The 20,075-nt window shown below is 45.5% G+C and overlaps 2 protein-coding genes across 2 annotated transcripts in view; one reads left to right on the top strand and one right to left on the bottom strand.

Moving 5' to 3' along the window:
• The window catches only part of LOC118971619 (uncharacterized), a 605,019-nt gene that overhangs the window by 583,170 nt on the left and 1,774 nt on the right, over nt 1-20,075 (top strand). The window lies entirely within an intron of this gene.
• On the bottom strand, nt 11,575-13,703 carry LOC140843011 (lysine-specific demethylase 4D-like). Its single transcript, XM_073239957.1, has one exon. It carries the CDS (start codon nt 13,436-13,438, stop codon nt 11,876-11,878), a length of 1,563 nt encoding a protein of 520 aa, XP_073096058.1. The 5' UTR covers nt 13,439-13,703; the 3' UTR covers nt 11,575-11,875.

The raw sequence follows: 20,075 nt of genomic DNA, 5'->3' as shown, positions 1-20,075 counted from the left end.
GCCACATGTTGAATTAGTAATTTATTGGTCCCTGCTGTATGTACAACGTGTTGTCCTGGTGCTGCTGGACACAGGGGCTGAGTGTTCCCTGATTTATGAAACCCTGAGCGTTTTCCTGGTACCCCTGTGTGAGAGATGACTATGTAGGTAAGACAAGTAGAGTGAAGAAAGCCCAAATCCCATGGGGATAGGGCATCACCCCCAAAGGAGCATACTGTGTACACTTCTCCCATCCATGAATATATTTTGGGGGTAGATATCCTGCAGGGCCTGTGGTTACCACTGCAGGTGAGTTCAGACTAAGGGTACATGTGGTAAAGGCAGTTCTGAGGGTACATGCTAAGCACCCATCTGTAGCTCTGCCCGTACCTCGGCGGGTGACAAGTATTAAGCAGTATAAATTGCCTGGGGGACACAAGGCAATTGGAGAAACTCTATAGGAATTGGAGAAGGTGGGCATCATAAAGCCCACTCATAGTCCTTTTAATGCCCTGGTGTGGCCAGTGAGAAAGCCAGATGTCTCCTGGCATATGACTGTGGCCTACAGGGAATTGAATGAAATCACACCCCCTTTGCATGCTGCTGTCCCCTCTATAGCAGCATTTATGGACACACTCAGTTATGAACTAGAGACGTATCACTATGTTGTGGACCCTGCTAATGCTTTCTTCACTACTGACATAACACATGAAAGTCAGAAACAGTTTGCCTTCATGTAGGAAGGCCGGCAGTGGATGTTCACTGTCCTTCCACAGGGGTATCTCCACAGTCCCACCATCTGTCATGGACTTGTAGCCAAGGACTTGGTCACATGGAAGAAACCACAAACGGTAAGGCTGTATCACTACATTAACGATAGTATGCTCACATCTGAATCTCTTGCAGATTTAGGAGAGGCAGTTCCTAGACTGCTGCAACATCTACAGGAGAAAGGATGGGCTGTGAACAGCACCAAGGTTCAGGGACATGGCTTGTCTGTAAAGTTCTTGGGGGTTGTCTAGTCAGGTAAAACTAAAGTTTTTCTTGAAGCAGTCATAGACAAGGTACAGGCTTTCCTTACCCCTACCACTGTGGCAGTATTAGCAGCGTTTTGGGTCTTTTAGGCTACTGGGGAGTGTTTATCCCACACTTGACACAAATTCTGAAGCTATTATACCAGTTGGTGTGAAAGGGCATCAGGTGGGACTGGGATGAAATATGTGCAGCAACTTTTCCTGCTGCTAAGCCAGCAGTCAAGGCCACATAGGCCTTGAGTGTAATGGACTCACCAAGGCCCTGTGAGCTAGATGTTCATGTAACCAAAGATGTTCATGGGTGGGGCCTTTGGCAGCAGCTTGAATGGACATGCCAACCTGTTGGATTCTGGTCACAACTATGGAAAGGCACAGAGATCTGGTATACCCTGATAGAGAAGCAACTGGCTGCTATGCATCATGTCTTACTGGCTATGGAGCCCATCACCAGAACAGCTCCAATCAAGATAATAACCACCTGTCCTATCATGGGGTGGGTGAGAGACAGGACCCAAATGCCACAGAGTGGCATGGACAGACATCTACACTGGTCATATGGGGTACATACTTACAGCAGCATAGCGCCCTCTCCAATAGCCCTTTAAGTGGAGAACTCCAACACTTATTGGGGCCAGTGACCTGTACCAGTGGAAAACAGAAAAGAATTTGCTTTTGAACTACTGGTAGCCAAGAGTCCCTATCAGGAGGGAAAAAACCCTATACCTGAAGATGCTTACATCTGTACAGATGGCCTCCTGAAGTGGAGGACTGTGGCTTTCCAACCTAAGTCTGAGAGAATATGAATGGAGGATGGAGAGGGGAAAAGCAGCCAATGGGCTGAGTTGTGGGCAGTATGGCTTGTGATCACCCAGGAGCTCTCCCACATAGTTGTCTGCACTGACAGCTGGGCCGTCTATTGGCGCTTGACTCTGTGGCTACTGACATGGTACCATGCCACCTGAATGGTTGGTCACTGACCCCTTTGGGGGCAAGAGCTGTGGTAAGATCTATGGGCCTCTGGTCAGACTACGACTGTTACCATATATCATGTGACTGGCCAGTTGCTTTAGGCATCCCCAGGAAATGATGAAGCAGACACATTTTCCAGGTGCGTTGGCTAGAAGGAAAGCCTGCCTCTGATGTAGCCCAATGGTTTGTTGCACACAGGGCAAAAGATAATGTGGGCTATAGCCTGTCAGAAGGGCTTGCTGTTGACCTTTGAAGAAGTCAGCAGAGCCTGGAAAGAGTGCTTTGTGAGCTCTAAGAGGGATTTGCACTGAGTCCCACAGCAACACGGGACAATAGTAAAGGAGCTGATAATCCTTCTCAGGTGGCAGATAGACCATATTGGGCCACTGCCCATATCAGAAGGATATTGGTATGCCATGACTTGTGTGGATACAGCTACTGGCCTGTTGGTCACTTTCCCTGCACATCATGTAGCTCAGCAAACCACCAGAAGGGGTCTAGAGCATCTCTTTGCAGCCTATAGCCAGCCTCAGGTGATTGACAGTGATCAAGGCACCCATTTTACTGGACATGCATTATAAGAATGGGTACAGCATTTTAGGATAAAGTGGAAGTTTCATATACCATATAACCCTACTGGGGCAGGCATGATAGAGAGGTACAATGGTTTGTTGAAATCTGGCCTGAAGTCAGACAACAATAATCTACAGGGCTGGTCAGCTCGTCTATGGACAGTGCTGTGGCATTTGAATGAGAAGCCACATAAAGGAGCTTTGACCCTGTGGATATGCTCACACACCTTGTTGCTATTTAAGCCAGGATATGGCCAGCAGAGAAACATCCTTCTACCAGCCCCTACTGCATTAAACTTTGGAGACAGTTAAGTGGATGTAGCCCAGGACATTTCGACACATAGACCAGCAATGGCTGGCCCTCCTGACATCTTGGGGAAAAGGCCTGGAAGCTGGCCTCCTGTGTATTCCTGCAGTAACAGCAGAGTGGCCCCCAAAGATCACAGTAGTGAACCAAAACATCTGGGAGGTAAGAGCATTTATGGGAAAGTTTTTTTTTTATCTTTACAGCCGGTGCATGTACCTTCCATAGATCTATATATGAACCCATCTGTAACTCCCATAGTTCGGGGAGTGAAAGTCTAATATACTAGACCAGGATGAGAACCCATTCCTGCCACTGTGCTATCACAGGAGCACTCTCTTGCATGCATCCTACCCGATGGACAAGATTTGCCTATGCTGGTGTCATTAAAACATGTATCTTATTGCCCTTAAGGTTATTTTCTCCTACAGTTCCTCTGGCCTGGACGTGGCTCCTGGATGCAGCTGCTGCCTGGTGATTGCTCTGGACTCCCTACCTGTTCAACCACCGACCACCTGTGGAATGGATGAGCTATGAACTTAATCTGATAGGACTTTGGACCTAGCTGAATCCTTCAGCTTGAGGATTATTATGATGTTACTGTTGTTGTTATTGTGTATTATTAGTCTGGTTACAGGGCTTCAGTTTTCTCACCCAAGGGCCATTGCAGAAGATGGGGAGTGAGTAGATTGTGAGGTGAGATTTCTGGAGGGATGTACTGTGGGTAAAATTGCAATATTTCCAGAATCTCTTGCCTGGCCTTAGTGCATCTCCATATAAATAAGTGTTTCTGGGTGGTGGAAAGGAGTAGTCCATCTCCACATCAATAGGTGATTACATTGGGAAGGAGGGCATATCTGGACCTGAGAGGTTGGGTGGGGTCCCTTTTTGCAGCCGGGTCACCAGAGACATGGGCAAGCAGATATGGACAACTGCTTGTAATTATATAAATGGGTTTCTCCCACTTAATTTCTCCCTTTGACTGATTTCATTTTCAAAGGTGTTTTCCCCCAGGCTGGGAAAGTATTTTCCCCCTGGAGTTACAGACACCCGTGCGCATTTGGGAGCCTGGAGCTTTGGCTGAGAGGAGGAAATCGTGCTTGGTGTCGTGGAGCAAGGGCTGGTGCTCAGGTCTTCAGGCACCAAGTCAGGTGCTCCTGACACCCTCCCTGCCAGCAGGTGTCACCACAGAAAATGACAGTGACTGCGCATCCCTCCCCCAGAGGCTGGATAGCAAATGGCATCTCTGGAGGAGAGACACAGCCTTCCCCGGGGGCTTAGCTCTGATGTGACTCAGACCACCTCCCACAGGGTCCTCACAGGCCCGAGCAACGACTGGGGAGTGTTGGGCATCTGCCACTCTGGGCTCTGCACAAAGGCGAGCTTTCCATTTGGCGCTGGCTTTCAGCTTGGCTGCACCCCACTGAGCTCACTGGCCACCCACGGTCTCTGCCTCAGGAGAGATTCCACCTTCTGGGAGGCGGCCCAGGCTGGGTCTCTGCAAGGTTGGCTCTGGGGCAGGGGCTCGTGTGTGTGTCTGTGCGCTGTGCTCCAGTCCAAGTATTCATAAAGTAGTGGGATGTGAAATACAGCTTTGGAGCTTACCTTCCACAGTCTGGGGAGAATGTGTATATCCGTGACTGGTTAACAGGAAAGGGACTGTATTTTCTCCATCACTGGTTTGTCATCATTAAGGCTTCATATATAGTGCTGTGTGAGTCAGCCTCAGGAATACGCTTCTCTCATTTCACTTAGCTTCAGCTGAAATCACCTCCAGCTCTCTGAATGTTCAGGTGACTGCCACCCCTACTCTGTCAAAGGTTACTTCTCATTTATGTTCAGAGTGGTTTTAGTGAGGCCCTCACAATTAAATCACAGTACTGAAAAGAGCACCTTGGGGTTTGGGCACCCAGATTATGCCTACTTGTGGGGAAGGGCAGGGGAGCCAACCCCACCGGCCCCTGGCCCCTCACCAGGCACACCCAGACCAGCTCCTTGAACCTGGCAGTGCCCTCTGGCTACAACAGGGATTTCCCAGGAGAAGGAAGTAGACAGCTTCCCCATGGCACAAGTTTGGGGCATAGGCTGTAGAGATCAGATTCCTGATTGAGACAGATACCCATTGGACCCAATAAGGAGTCCACACATCCCCAAACTCTCAGTCCCATCTTGCACCGCTGGGCAGTCACCCTTCAGGATCCAGTCCCCTCCAGCTGTGTGACAGGCCTGCCAGAGCAGAGGTTTGCCTCTTGACTCACACAGAAGCAGGTGACAGTCATCCTAATGCACAGTCGTGCTGTCACACACAGAAACACACTCAGGAGCAAGAACATAGGCTCGCGGCCACATGGTCATCTGCAGACGCTCACACGGAGAGTCACATAATGCACACAGATATTCATTTACTGTTACATCACTCTTTTCTCTACAGCAATTGTCACTAAACTGAAATTATGTTAGTTGTCTTGATTTTTGTCCCTCTTCCTAAGGCAGAGATGTTTACCAAATCTGTTTTGTCCTCCTCCTGGACCTGGTTAGACTGACCTCCCAGCCCCCTGGTAAGTAGATGTGCTCAATCCATATGCCTTGTGATGGATGTCGTGCCCCCAAAATACCGTCCTCCATAATCCTGCCCCCTTACTGCCAGCCTCCTGCCAATGAACTCAATGGACACATTTTGAAATTTTCATTACAAATTAGAAATTAGAAAAGAATTTATCAGTCATTAAGGCACTGAGATTTTGGAGTTTATTTGCAGAGCACCTAACAGTGTCTGAATTCCAAATGCTCAGGACATTCTTCCAACCGGGAAGCCAGCTGCGTGGGGGCAGAGGCAAGTGTTTGCTCTATGCCACCCTCCATCCAGCACCCAACACACAGCAGGCTCTCATAAGTACTTGCAGAATGAATGAGTGAGTGAATGAAGGACTGTGCCCTGGGTACTTTCACATGCCCTCCCTCTGCGTCCCCTACTTCTCCAGCACAGACGTCACCCTCTCTGGGAGGCTCTCCCTGACCCAGTCTGGATTGGGTGCCTCTTCCTGGCCATGTACAAAGGAGGACCTGTCTCTCAGGTCAGGGAGTCATGGCATTGCATCTCATGCCCTGCAAGCCGCAGAGCCTTACATGGCATGGATGGGCTCCCAACTCTACTGTGGGGCTCCTCTGACAGCAGAAGCTTGATGAACATGTGCTACATGAGCAAATGGAGAAACTAATATTTATTAGCACATTAGCCTGAAAATCACTTTCACAGACAAATGTCCCCCGCCATCCAGATCTGTTTGATTCCTAGGTTCAGACAGTGAGAACAGTGGTAACAAGGGCAGCATGATCTGAATCTGCTGCTTCTTGTGTTGATACCAAGTACTGAGAATGCAGGTGATAAACTAGATCAATGATCTCTTTTGTTAATCTTCTAGTTACTAAATCAGAAAGCAAGTGTCATCTGCACTTCAGTGCATTTCACCTCTGCAGTAATCCTCTGAGGTATTAACATCCCCGTGGTAAATTGCACTCTGGGTTCAGAAATGTTGAGTGGTCTGCCGAACCACGCCCAGCATGTGAATGGTAAAACTAGACCTGGACCTTAGCCAGGATGCTCGCTCCCTCTGTGCCCTTTACAGAAACCTGAGATTTTCTAAGAACAGCAGCAGGAGGGCCTGGATTTTCTGGTAAAGCCTGATTTTAAATGGTTTCCCTATTTTACTTGCAAATGCCCTCGAACTTATCAGGCCCTGGTGCAGTTCCCACTTGGAGAACGTGGTTTCCACCTTTCCAAGGGCCAGCCCAGGCAGACATGCGTGTTGTGTATCAGGTACTTCAGACACTGAGCTCCATGAAGACTCATCCCTGAAACCACCGCCATCCACCCTTGCTGCCATGCTGCCTGTCTTATCCCTACCACCCATGCCCACAACAGACCCAGGGGAAGCCTTTCCTGGGGAAGCCAGATCCTGGGGAAGCCTTTCCTCTTTCCCTGGCCTCCCAGCCTTCTGGGGTCCAAGCTGACAAGGAGTGGGGAAAGCTCAGGGCTGGGAGGGCTCCCTGACCAGGGTGGGGCTGGGGGACAAGGCATCCAGACCATGACTGAGCCATTTCACTGAACACGATGGGAAAGTTGGCAGCATAATTGACTCCTGCACCTGTGAAAATGTAGGTCCGTGTTTCAAAGCAAATAAAAAAGCATGACCATCTGAGGGAAAGATAGAAGGGAAGTAATTACAAAACATAGATTAAATAACCAGCAGATAACAAGCCAAGTAATAAGTATCAACACATGGAGATATAGGAAAACAAGTCAGTGGCTTGCAACTGCTTCCCAAACTTATCAGGAGGACCCCTCCTTCCTGACTATGGCCAGCGTAACGCTGCCCCATCTCTGGGACCTGCTCACTCTTCTCTCTGCCCTGTGCTTGCAGCTGCCTCAGCCCAGGCTCTTCCTTGTCCCGGAGGGAGTAGCGGCTGGCCTCTGCCACAGGCTGTTTGGGCTTAGGCGCAGTTTGTGGGTGCTAGGAGGAGACAGCACTTGGAGGTGCCGTGGGAGCTCTGAGAGCCCCAAGACTTCTGCTGGGGTTGTTAGCCTTGGACAGTGTTAGCGTGAAGTCCTCCAAAACCCCATGTCCAAAACCCCCACTTGAATGGAGTTGTCTCAATATTGTTACAGCTTTGCTCCTTTCACTGGTAATTTAACTGCAAGAAGGGAAAGGCCAGAGAGGGTTCTGGAAGGTGGGCAATAATCTTTGTCAGAACACCCACATCTGGAGTTGGTTCTGTTGGTTCCCTGTTAACCTACTGTGTGGCCTTGAGAAAGTTAGTTAACTTTTCTGGGTCTCAGTTTCCCCTCAGTAAGACAAGGGTTTCACATGATGATCTTTCTGACAGCAAGAGTCAAGCAACTCAGGAAAGTTTCTTGTCTGCTCAGCGGATGAGGTGCAAAGCGGACATAGCCCAGGAGGCAGACCACCCTTTTCCTCCTCAAAGGACTGAACATGCCGTGTGAAGTGTGTCACCTGAGGTTCCCCCCCAAGCTGGTCACCACGTCATCATCCCTGCATGTCTCACTCCCTCACCAGCGTCCTTCCAACCTACCTGGGTGACAGCTGAGTGACTGATAGCTGGGGGCCTTAGCTGGGTGGCTTAGGGGGTGACAGTGAAATACTTGGTTGGGGGGTTCAGCTGGGTGGCTTAATGAGTAACTCAGCTGAGTGGCTTAGCTGGGTGACTGGCTGGGTGGATTATCTGGGTTGTTTAGTGGGTGACTTAGTGGATGACTTAGCTGGGGGGTTTAGCTGGGTGGCTTAATGGGTATCGTAGCTGAGTGGCTTAGCTGGGTGACTTAGTAGGTGACTTGGCAGGGTGATTTGGCTGGGTGACCTGGATGGCTGACTTAGTGGGTGACTGGCCAGGTGACTTAGTGGGTAACTGGCTGGGTGACTTGGCAGACACTCAAACCTTCTATACTTTCTGTTCTCACCTGTCCAACAAGGACAAGAATACCCATCTTCATTGACTTCACTGGTATGTTGTAAGGAACCATCAGGAGCATAGACATGAAAAATATTTAAAAATATAAAAATACAAGCTGAGAAGAGGGAGGAGCCAAGATGGCGGCATGAATAGGGCAGCAGAAATCTCATCCCAAAACCATATACATTTTTGAAAATACAACAAATACAACTATTCTTAAAGAGAGACCAGAAGATATAATACAACAGCCAGGCTACATCTACACCTGCAAAAACCCAGTGCCTCATGAAGGGGGTAAGACAGCTAACGGCCTGGTGGGACCCAAGCGCACCCCCCACACCAGCTCCCCGGCAGGAGGAGAGGAGTTGGAGCAGGGGAGGAGTGGGAGCCCAGGACTGCTAAATACCCTTATTTATCCTAGTCATCCACACTTGGAGTGCAGACGCACAGTGTGTGGTGTGCTGGATACTAGGGAAATGGAACCGTAAAACCTGGGAGTGGGTTCCTACAGCTGACACTCCTGGGACAAAAGGAAAGCGAGTGCTTTTTGAAAGTCTTAAAGGAATAGGAGCCTCACAGCTGGATGGAAGCATCCCAGCACACTCAGCCCAGCAGCTGGGAATCCTAGGGAACTCCAGGTGCCCTAACACCCTGGGCAGCAGTGCAGGCTCTGAGGCCCCTCATGGCGATAAACAGCCTCCCACCTGTTCCCCCTCTGGTGCGGCCCCGCCATAGCAGGGCAGTAGCCTGAGACCGGCCAGGCCAACAGCAGCTGCGCAGAGCCTCCCCCCACAGCTGCCCAGGCCAGACTCAGAGACCCCATTGACACACAGCTGCCCAGCACAAGCTGCTAGGGGTTGCCGTTCTCGCAGGAGAGGAAGGTGAAGAGCAAGTGGGAAAGGACTTTCTTCTCCCAGCTAATACATGCGCCAACTGCTCATGACTACCTATATAGCCACGAAAAGGCAGAAGAATTTGATCCAGACCAGAATCACACAGACATCCACTGAGAGGGAACCTGGGGAGATAGATTTAACCAATCTTCCTGAAAAAGAATTCAAAATAAAGGTCATAACCATGCTGATGGAGCTGCAGAGAAAAATGCAAGAGATAATGGATAAAGTTGGGAGGGAGAATACAGAAATAAAGCAATATCTGGAAGAACTTATAAGCAGAATGGATGAGGTGCAAGAGGCCATTATTGGAATAGAAACCAGAGAATGGGAATGCAGAGAAGCTGATGCAGAGAGAGATAAAAGGATCTCCATGAATGAAAGAATATTAAGAGAACTGTGTGACCAATACAAATGGAACAATATTTGCATTATAGGGGTACAAGAAGAAGGAGAGAGAGAAAAAGGGCTAGAAAGTGACTTTGAAGAAATAATTGTTGAAAACTTTCCCAAACTGGGGGAGGAAATAGGTGCTCAGACCACAGAAGCACACAGAAGTCCCAACAGAAGGGACCCAAAGAGGACAACACCAAGACACATAATAATTAAAATCGCAAAGATCATGGACAAGGACAGAGTATTAAAGGCAGCTAGACAGAGGAAAAAGATCACCTACAAAGGAAAATCCATCATGCTATCATCAGACTTCTCAACAGAAACCTTACAGGACAGAAGAGAATGGCATGATATATTTAATGCAATGAAACAGAAGGGTCTTGAACCAAGAATACTGTATACAGCAGGATTATCATTTAAATATGAAGAAGGTATTAAACAATTCCAAGACAAGCAAAAGTTGAGGGAGTTTGCCTCCCACAAACCACCTCTACAGGATATTTTAGAAGGACTTCTCTAGATGGGAGCACTCCTAAGGCTCCCATAGAAATGTCACCAGAGAAAATAAAATGACAGCAAAGAAAGCAGACCAACCAAATACTAACTAAAGACAAAAAATAAAATCAACTACCCACAAAAGCAGTCAAAGGAAACACAAAAGAGCACAGAACAAAACACCCAACATATGAAGAATGGAGGAGGAGAAATAAGAAGGGAGAGAAATAAAGAATCATCAGACAGTGTTTATAATAGCTCAATAAGCAAGTTAAGTTAGACAGTAAGATACTAAAGAAGCTAACCTTGAACCTTTGGTAACCACGAATCTAAAGCCTACAATGGCAATAACTACCTATCTTTCAATAATCACCCTAAATGTAAATGGACTGAATGCACCAATCAAAAGACACAGAGTAATAGAATGGATAAAAAAAAGCAAGACCCATCTATATGCTGCTTACAAGAGACTCACCTCAAACCCAAAGACATGTACAGAGTAAACTCAAGGGATGGAAAAAGATATTTCATGCAAACAACGGGGAGAAAATAGCAGGTGTTGCAGTACTAGTATCAGACAAAATAGACTTCAAAACAAAGAAAGTTACAAGAGATAAAGAAGGACATTACATAATGATAAAGGGCTCAGTCCAACAAGAGGATATAACCATTATAAATATATACGCACCCAACACAGGAGCACCAGCATATATGAAACAAATACTAACTGAATTAAAGGAGGCAATGCATTCATTTTAGGAGACTTCAACATACCACTCACTCCAAAGGATCCACAAAACAGATCCACAAAACAGAAAATAAGTAAGGACACAGAGGCACTGAACAGCACACTAGAACAGATAGACCTAATAGACATCTATAGAAATCTACATCCAAAAGCAACAGGATATGCATTCTTCTCAAGTGCACATGGAACATTCTCCAGAATAGACCACATACTAGGCCACAAAAAGAGCCTCAGTAAATTAAAAAAGATTGAAATCCTACCAACCAACTTTTCAGAACACAAAGGTATAAAACTAGAAATACATTGTAGAAAGAAAGCAAAAAGGCTCACAAACACATGGAGGCTTAACAACATGCTCCTAAATAATCAATGGATCAATGACCAAATTAAAATAGAGATCAAGCAATATATGGAAACAAATGACAACAACAACACAAAACCCCAACTTCTGTGAGATGCAGCAAAAGCAGTCTTAAGAGGAAAGTATATAGCAATCCAGGCATAATTAAAGAAGGAAGAACAACCCCAAATGAATAGTCTAAATTGGAAAAAGAAGAACAAATGAGGCCTGGAAGATCATGGCAGTAAGAACAAAGGTCATTCTATCTTTATATAATTTTCATTATGAATGTTCTTTGCTTTTCCAAGATTGAGTATGGCAAAAATTCATCAGACATGAAGAAACAGCTGGATATGGGGATTTTTTATTGAGAAGAGTGTTCCAAATTGAGGGTGTTGACATGAAGTAAAAAAGACCTTGAATAGAGTTGCTTTGAAGAAGCTGCTCTACCACCACTTGCAAAGACAAGCATCCAGTGGATGAAACTTCATTGGCAGCAGTGTCAAAAGAGATAATGGTGTCTGGGAGGAAGAATAAGCTGTTTGTCATCAATAATGTGGACTCAGCAGGTCCCATGGCAGCACCGCAGGTTGTGAAGGCTCTGAGGTGTACACGTGCCCACACTTAGGGAGCCTCCAAGTGTAAGAGAAGCGGGCTACCAAAATGTCCCCCTGGGTTAGGGTGCAGGGAAACTGCAGCACCCAGAAGCCTTAGCAGAATGCAGGGATGCAGGACTCTGTGGTGCAGAGTTATCCAGTGAGGGTCCACCTGAAGAAAGGGCCTGAACATCAGGATCCTGAGCTGCGCATGCTGTGCTGAGCAAGAGGCGCTTCTTGGCCGGGGCCTGGTCAGTCAGCTCCTGAGTCCCCTGCTCCCGAGGACGACGGCCAGGACCACGCCTGCCAGTTGGGTGGAGACCCAGGTCAGATGGGTCCTGGGTTGTCAGCAGGGCTGAGCCACGCTCCACGGACCGACAAGTGGCATCCCTGCCCTGAGCCACAGAGGGAGGAACAGAGGCCTGCACATGGCGCCGAGATGCGGGCAGCCTAGGGGCACGGCGGTGACCCCCTCGCCCCACAGCCACATGCCTGGCAGGGCTCAGTGAGCGGCGGGGCAGCAGGTCCCGGAGGCCCAGTGCGGCTCTCCTGGTTGCCCACAACTCCTTCCAGGTGCCCAGCTCTTGGCTGCCCATTGCTGCAGGTGCCACATGGTTCACTGCCTTCCGGTCCTGCCCGCGCTTCCAGAGCTCATAGCGCTCGGGCTGCAGGGTGCGCACGAAGACATCAATGGGAAAGCTGACCCTGGCCTCCCCGCAGCTGCACTGAGAGGCCGCTTTGCCGTAATCAATCCAGCGCGGCATGGCAAAGTTGATGGCCTCCGCGCAGTTGAAGCCGTGGTTGAAGCCAGCGTGGTACCCGTACGGAAATGTCACTATGAACTCGCCAGCCTCCTGCGTGACCCGACTGAAGGGGATCCTGTTGTCCCTGAGGACAGTGGGAGAGATGAGGGCCACCTTGTGCCGCAGGAAGGCCCCACAGCTGTGGGCACTAGCCGGGAAGAGCTCCTTGGCCAGGTGTTCCAGGCGCCAGCCATGCTCCGGGGGCACTGCATACCATGTTTTGGGCTCCCCGAAGTGCACATAGTTGATACTGTACAAGTCCATGTCCTCCGTGTGCCACGCAAACGTGGTCTTCCACATCCCGAAGTACAGGTAGGGTGTGTTGACGCCTTCGATGACCACCCCACACTCCTGCTCCAGCAGATCCTGAATGGTTCCCAGGTGTCTGAGGTTCCACTGCTTGGTGTTTTTAGCAAATAAGGAGCCGTTGACGTCAGCGCCATAGATTGGTGAACTGTAGAGCCGGGTTTTCCAGAATTTTCTCTCCAAATCGTCAAAATCTGCGTGTGGTGGTGCCTGATATTTACCACTCTTCGCCAGGTCACGATACTCCCCGACCGTCATGGCCTTCTTCTTTTTGGAGTACTGAGTGAACACACCAGCCCTACCCAGGACGTCCTGCTGGAGGGGAGAGGGGATTAGGATGTCACCGATGTCATCGTAGGTCTTCCTGGCTTCCCACCCCTTGGGGGGTATTATCTTGGCCACACCTGCTCGGTGTGCACCTTGAGATTCCATATAAATAATGTATTTCTCAAAATCATTAAACTCTTCTTCAGTTGGGTAGAAGGTCATGATTCTACAACTTGGGTTCTGGGCACAGTTTGCCTGAGACATCATGGCTTCCGTAATGAAGAACAAACAAACTCTCAGGTCTTCAGGTGTGGTCTGGATAGTTGAGCATGGTGGAAAATGCTATTATTCGAAAATTGGTTTGAGTGTCTCTGAGTCAGCAGGAAACACCCGTGGACTTTGGTGTAAATGAGATGATGTTTTGGGGCTTGCTGATTCACCAGGAGACGGCCCCCTGGGCAGAAGCTGATACAGGAGCTGAACGTGCAACTCTGTGATGTTCCTCAGCTGGCACTGGGGTTTGTTCTCTGAGGCCTCCTGACTCAACCAGTCCTGGGTGCACGGTGTCCAAATGTACTGTCTTCAGGACAGTGTTTAAAACAAACCCTAGAAGAAAGAATACAAAAGCTTGAACATTAATGTTTGGAGGAAGTTATTCAGGAGCTACAAGTAAAATACCATGGGATCCCACCATGGGATATTATCCCACACTCAAAGAAGGGCTAAAATTTTATAAGATTGACAATGTAGGATGTGGTGTTGATGTAGAACAATGGGAATTCTCATATCCTCATAGAAAGAATGGAAATCACACTTTGGGGAACTATTTAGACAGTATCTACTAAAATTCAACTTATGCATGTGTAAGACTGGACATACGCATGTGCCATGATTCAACGGTTACCACATGTCTAGCTAATCTGTATAGCTCTGCATGGAAAGTGACCTCCATTAATGCTCATAACAATATTATTTCTAGTAGCAAATACTGGAGACAAGCCAAATGTCCATCAACAGAAGAATGGACATACACTGTGGCACAGTCCTACAGTGGAATACAATAGAGCACTGCAAATTACATGAGCATACAGGGATAATTTTGCACACATAATACTGGGCAATATTATCCAGACCTAAAAGAATATCAAATCCTTTATTCCAATTTTACATGAAATTTCATCTTTTTATATAAGTATATATAAAGAAGGAGGTAAAGTAATCTATGTTAGAAGTTAGAGCAGTGGTTACCTTTGAGAAAGAGAGGTTGTGAGTGGGAACGTGAGGGGGTCTCTGGAGAAACATTAATATTTTGTTTGGAATCTAGGTGCTGGTTACACAGCCATCAGAATAGCTAATTGTTATCATTCATCTGGCAGTTATGATTTTCACAAATTTCCATATGTTTATTTAAAAACAGAGTTTAGAGTGAGAAGCACTGAAGACTAAGAGACATATTTCATTGTATTAAAAGAAAAAGGAAGAATGAAAATAAATGAACTAAACATTTGATTGAAGAAGCTAGGAAATGGGAGAAGGAGGAGTAAAGAAATAAGAAAGAATAAAGATGAAATTAATGAAAATAATACATACAAAACAGAAGGATGATGGCAATAATGTCATTTGAAGAGACTAAGAAATGCAACAAACCATGAGCATAACAGCTAAGAAAGGATAGAAAGTGGAAATAAACAATACTGGGAATTAAACTGTGCATAGATCTAGTAATATAGTAGAGAATTTTTCTAAATCTCAAGAGAATCTTATGAGCATCTGACATCAACATTTTAAACAGATAAGAAGATGATTTTCTAGAGAGGAAACATACATAAAATGAATCCAAGTAAAACAAGAAAGCTCCAATATCCCAAATAAGAATCTGGATCAAAGCATGACTCTTAAAAAACCCTGAGACACACATTTATAGGTGAACCTAGCAAATTTTTAAGAAAACAACTGATTATACAAATCTTTCATGCTATAGAAAAGGTTGAAAAGTTACTCAGATGAGGCTAACTTATCTGATTGCCAAGCTGGAAAAGGACAACAGAAAATAAAGCATAAATGAAAGCTTGCTAAGTAGAATATTATCTAACCAATAAAGCAAAATGCTAAAAGAACAATATATCATGATCAAATAGACTGTATCTCAGGAATGCAAGGATGATTCAGCATCACAAGATCTAATGATATAATCAGATATTAACGAAGGAAATGAAAAATAACATCAGCTCATAGGTACCAAAAAATGATTTCATAAATTGAACATTCATTCATGATTTGAAAACTCTTTACTTGAAAACCATTCAGAAAAATTTCTACTGTAAGATAAAGTGTTTCAATGTAAAAACAAATAGCAAGTGTCCTTAACAGTGAAACAAGAGAAACATTCTCTTGTTTAAGGTAGAAAAACAAGATACATCAGCAAACTCTCTCATTAGCATGATCTCAAGTGGTCCTTTCTTATAATTTCCTAGTTGTTCCCCTCTACAAATAATCTGTTTTCACCTTAAACTTTGGACACGCTGACTCCATCCTACTTAGAATCCTCCCACTGTTCTGAAGGTCCCTGCATGATCTGGGCCGCCATCAGCCCTTCCCCAGGCTTTCTCCTATTCCTGGCTGGGTCTCCTACCCCTTCAAGGCTGAGCTTAGATATGATCTTTTCAGTGAGGTCTCCTCTGGTAGTTGTTTACGATAAAATTAGTGATTATTTTCTCTCAAGAAAACATATACACTCTTCTCAAGAAAACCTCGCCAAATAAAACATACTGCTGATCAGGATTTATAAGTCTCTTCAAAATTCTAATCAAATCAGCCGCACCCCAATTCCATCAACCCCAGTCTAATCACAACTGAATCCAATCAGCTATCCAACCAGCTCTTTCAATAGAAATACCCTTCATTGTTCTAGTAAGTGGCATCCTTTTCAGTGTTATCAGCCCACAAAACATTGGTGTTCTGCCTGAATTTTTTTCTCTGAGATTTCTTATAAGAAAATAGAAAGGGAAAAGAGGACTGCCAACCCTCAACAAATCTGAAATCATATTTTAAAAATAAAAACACTTGTAAGCTCAAAAAAATGGCTTACTTCCACAGCCAGAGTTACAGAGACTAGAGCTCAGGTCTGCAGCAAGCATTGGTTTGCTACAGTCTTACAAAAGCCACTAGCAAGGGCCAGAGAGAGCAAGCCTGTCCTTTGCCCCAGAAAGCAGCCCCAAAGGAATGAGAGACCTAGGAATAAAAGACTCACTTGTTAAGAGGCGAAACATGCCTACTCCTGTCATAAGTTGGTGTATGAAATCAGAGACTTCCTAGAGGTTCTGAATCCACTTGGAGTCACCTTACAGAATTATTGGGAATTTCTGAATTACTGGTTCTGGACAAATTCTCTGAAAATTTGTCAGAAACCTCAGGGAGATCCAGGTTTGTGGGGTCTGAAGATAATACAAATGTCAGGGCCTTCTTAGGAATGGAAAGATTTCCCTGGGAAAGCTGCCGGGATGGGAGGGAAAGTCGTAGAGTAAAGAGCACGGTGGTCTGGGCACAAAACACCGTTGGTGCTGCGGGGTCTGCACATAGCCACATGGAGATGAAAGTCAGGCCAAGAAAATGGGGTGAGGGGGGGCTCCCAGGAGGAGGGAACCCCATTCCCTTTAGAGGTCCAGCCGTTTAATTTTCCTCACCCTGTTGTCTCCCCAATAAGACTTCAAAAGATCAGCTTGCCTGCCACAGTGTAAAATAGTAACACCCCCTATACCTCCTGTGGTCCCCAAGCATCTGTCTTTCCTTATTGGAGGTCCATTCAGATGAAAGGAAGCTGGGGCTGGGGCCCATTCTGCTACTACTACTGCCCCCAGGGGTGTTGCCAGTTTGGCTTCTTTGACTAAATATAATTAATCCCTTCTTCCTTTGGGTCTAGGGTTTGGGGCAAAAATAGCAAAGGAAGGACTTGCTCCCTGTGACCCCTGCTGGTGGCTTTTGTAAGAGTGTGTCAAACCAATGTTTGCTGCAGACATGAATACTAGTGGCAGGGACCCTTGAAGTGAGCAGTAAGTGACCTCTGCCTTAGCTGGACCCTCATGCACCGAAGAATCTGCAAAACGTGGGATAAGGAGGATCAATACACTCTTGTCCTTTTTCAATGTAAACATCAGAGGATGGAAGGAGGGTCACAGCTGGTAAAACTATCTCCAGGGCTTTGTAGGACATATTGTAATTAAATGGAGGTGGAGGGAGATGATGACAATCTGGGTCATTCTTAGGGAGTATGAAAAATGCAATTTATTTAGACTCTAAAGAACACCATCTCCCTTTTCCCTTTTCCAGATATACCTAATGAAAACTCAGAGTTTGGGGAGAGGTTGTTATAAAAGAGCAACTTGTCCAAAAATGACCCTAGATATTCCCCCAGGTGGATGGAACATGCTCAAGTTCAGATTCCTGTGGGAACAGTGGCTCCCTTCCCATGGCTGGGGAACTGTACTGTCCAAAGGAACTTGAGGTCCCCAGCTGCCTCCTAAAGCAGAGGGCTGCTGGCCTTCCCAGACAGCTCCTGTATATGGTGGCATGACTTCCAGGCTACTTGATTCCCCAAGTCTGTACATCCTTTTCCTGATAAAGTTGCTGTCACCAAAGCTCTATATGAAGGAAGAGCATTGGGGGAAGGGGCCCCTCCCTTAGAACAAAACCCAAGACACGCCCAGGATTCCTCCTGAAAAAGGGATTCCTCTCTGTGGAATTCTGAAGAAATGGGAAGACTGTGTGCGTTGTTTTGACACACACTTACAAGGGTATCAAGTCCTTAACTCATACTGTGTAACTTTGTGGCATTTATCCCCATACTTTGCACTACTATTGGCAACTCCACAATGGCCAATGGCAGAATTATTCCCCAGAGAGGAGGAGCATTTAAATAATAAGCTTCCAGCAGGGTTAGGGCTTTACCAGGCAGGTGTATTTCAGGGAGAGAGAAACAAGGGTACTGATGACTGGATGGAGGGACAAAATGGTGATTATAAGCATGGATAATTAAATTTATCCTGTGTAAAAAGGAGATGAGAACATGAGGGTAGAGATGGAGAATGAAAGAGTATTTGATTTGTGGGCTGAATTTCTCCATTAGGTCAAATAATTCTGTTAGAACACTGGGAAATGTAAGCTAGAAAGAGAATGGGATGCTTGAAACAGATTTTTGAACTCAGGACATTTTTTAACTATCTTATTGATGTCTTCAAATTTTCCCTTTTACTTTATGCTGTTCAACTTTAAACTGCTCTCCTCTTCCACAATTATTTCTCCCATATTTCCCTTCCATCTTTGTCCTTAAATTCCATCCTTTCTCAAGTACATCAACTTGATCCCATATCTTCCCTTACTGACCCACAAAGCACCATCTCTTCCTCCACCTCTTGTAGTTCATGTTTAGCACTTATAATTTATACCTTATATAATATGAACAGCAAGAGACACCTATACTTAGCACTTCCCTCTGCCAGGCCCTTTATTAAGCACTTTCTATATAATATTTCATTGAAAGCTCACAGCTAGTTTATGAAGTCGGCACTATTATTACCCCTAATCAGTGGAGTAGAAAATGAATTGTAGAAAAATGTATATTTAATTCAACAGCTTGTGTCTCCATCTCTAGAACTTCTTCTGTTCTTCCCATGGCTATCTCTTCCGTTAAATTCCTTAAATCAACACCTCCCCCTTATTCCAGGACACAGTCAATTAAATATCACAGTCATCTTTGTCTCTCTTAAATCATCAGTTATCAGTCTCTTTCCTGACTTAAGCTACCGTCTTCCCTCTCACCTTCATTTCAATTCCAAACATGTTGAAAACATACATGAAAATAGTTTGCGTCCACAAACGCATTTCCTCCCCTCTCTCACCTTCTGGTTCTGCCCCCACTTCTCTGCTGAAACTGATGGCTACAAATCAAGCTGTTTCCTCCCAAATGCCGCTCCAGGGGTTACACTTTATCTCTGTACATCCTTGGTTCATACACACCTTCTTGCTCCTAAAAGGTCTCTGACCTCACAAATTAAATATAGCTCATATGAATATGTGCTCATAGGTTTTTCCCAGTTTGCCATTTAGTTTATAACTTTAATTCTATTTCATTTAAAGTGTTTTTGACATACATTTCAATGTCTTATAGTGCTGTTTGTCTTTTCCTTTGTAATGTCTTTCATGTCTTTTATATTCAGTAAGTTACTTCCCTGTCCAGAGGCAGGTAAGTATTCCTTCATGGTTTTTTCTTTTTTGTACATTAATTTTATCTTTAATTCTAATTTTAATTATACCTTTCATTCTAACTGGTTTATTTTATTAATTTGTTTTATTGTCTTGTGTGTATGGTGTGAGGAATAAGGAAGATGAAACTGGTCCACAGGCCTCTATATATGACCTGTTTGCTGTGTGTTTTCTCTGTTTACAGAAGCTTTTTGCTGTCCGAGTGTTCTTAAATTTTTTCAATCTTAAAATTCAGGTGCTTTGGTTTTAAGACATTTTTTAAGTTACTTCTTTGAAGACTTCCTCTACATTTTTCCTATGCACATTAACTCTAATTCCTGTTATTTGGATATTGGACCTCATGGATTGGTCCTTAATTTTTGTATCTTTTCTTCTCCCACTTTTCTATCCCTTTACCACTACACACTCTCTTTTGAAAAATCCCCTCATCTTTACCTCCCCAAACTCCTTCAATTGTTTTTTTCATTTCCCCTATCAAAATTTTAATTTCCAGCAAGTCATTTCTGATCCCTTAGCATTTTTTGTACCTTCCCCCACCCTTTTTCCCCTCAGTCTTATTGTCCTGTTCTTATTTCACAGGCACACTTCTTCAATCTCTCTGAAAATACTAAAGTGTCAATGGCTTTGAAGTGTTTTTTTCCCCCTG

This window comes from Manis javanica, chromosome 6 (genome assembly GCF_040802235.1).
Source record: "Manis javanica isolate MJ-LG chromosome 6, MJ_LKY, whole genome shotgun sequence".
In the NCBI taxonomy this organism is placed as follows: domain Eukaryota; kingdom Metazoa; phylum Chordata; class Mammalia; order Pholidota; family Manidae; genus Manis; species Manis javanica.
Note: the sequence above shows the minus strand (reverse complement) of the source record. Positions and strands in the feature narration are given on the sequence as shown.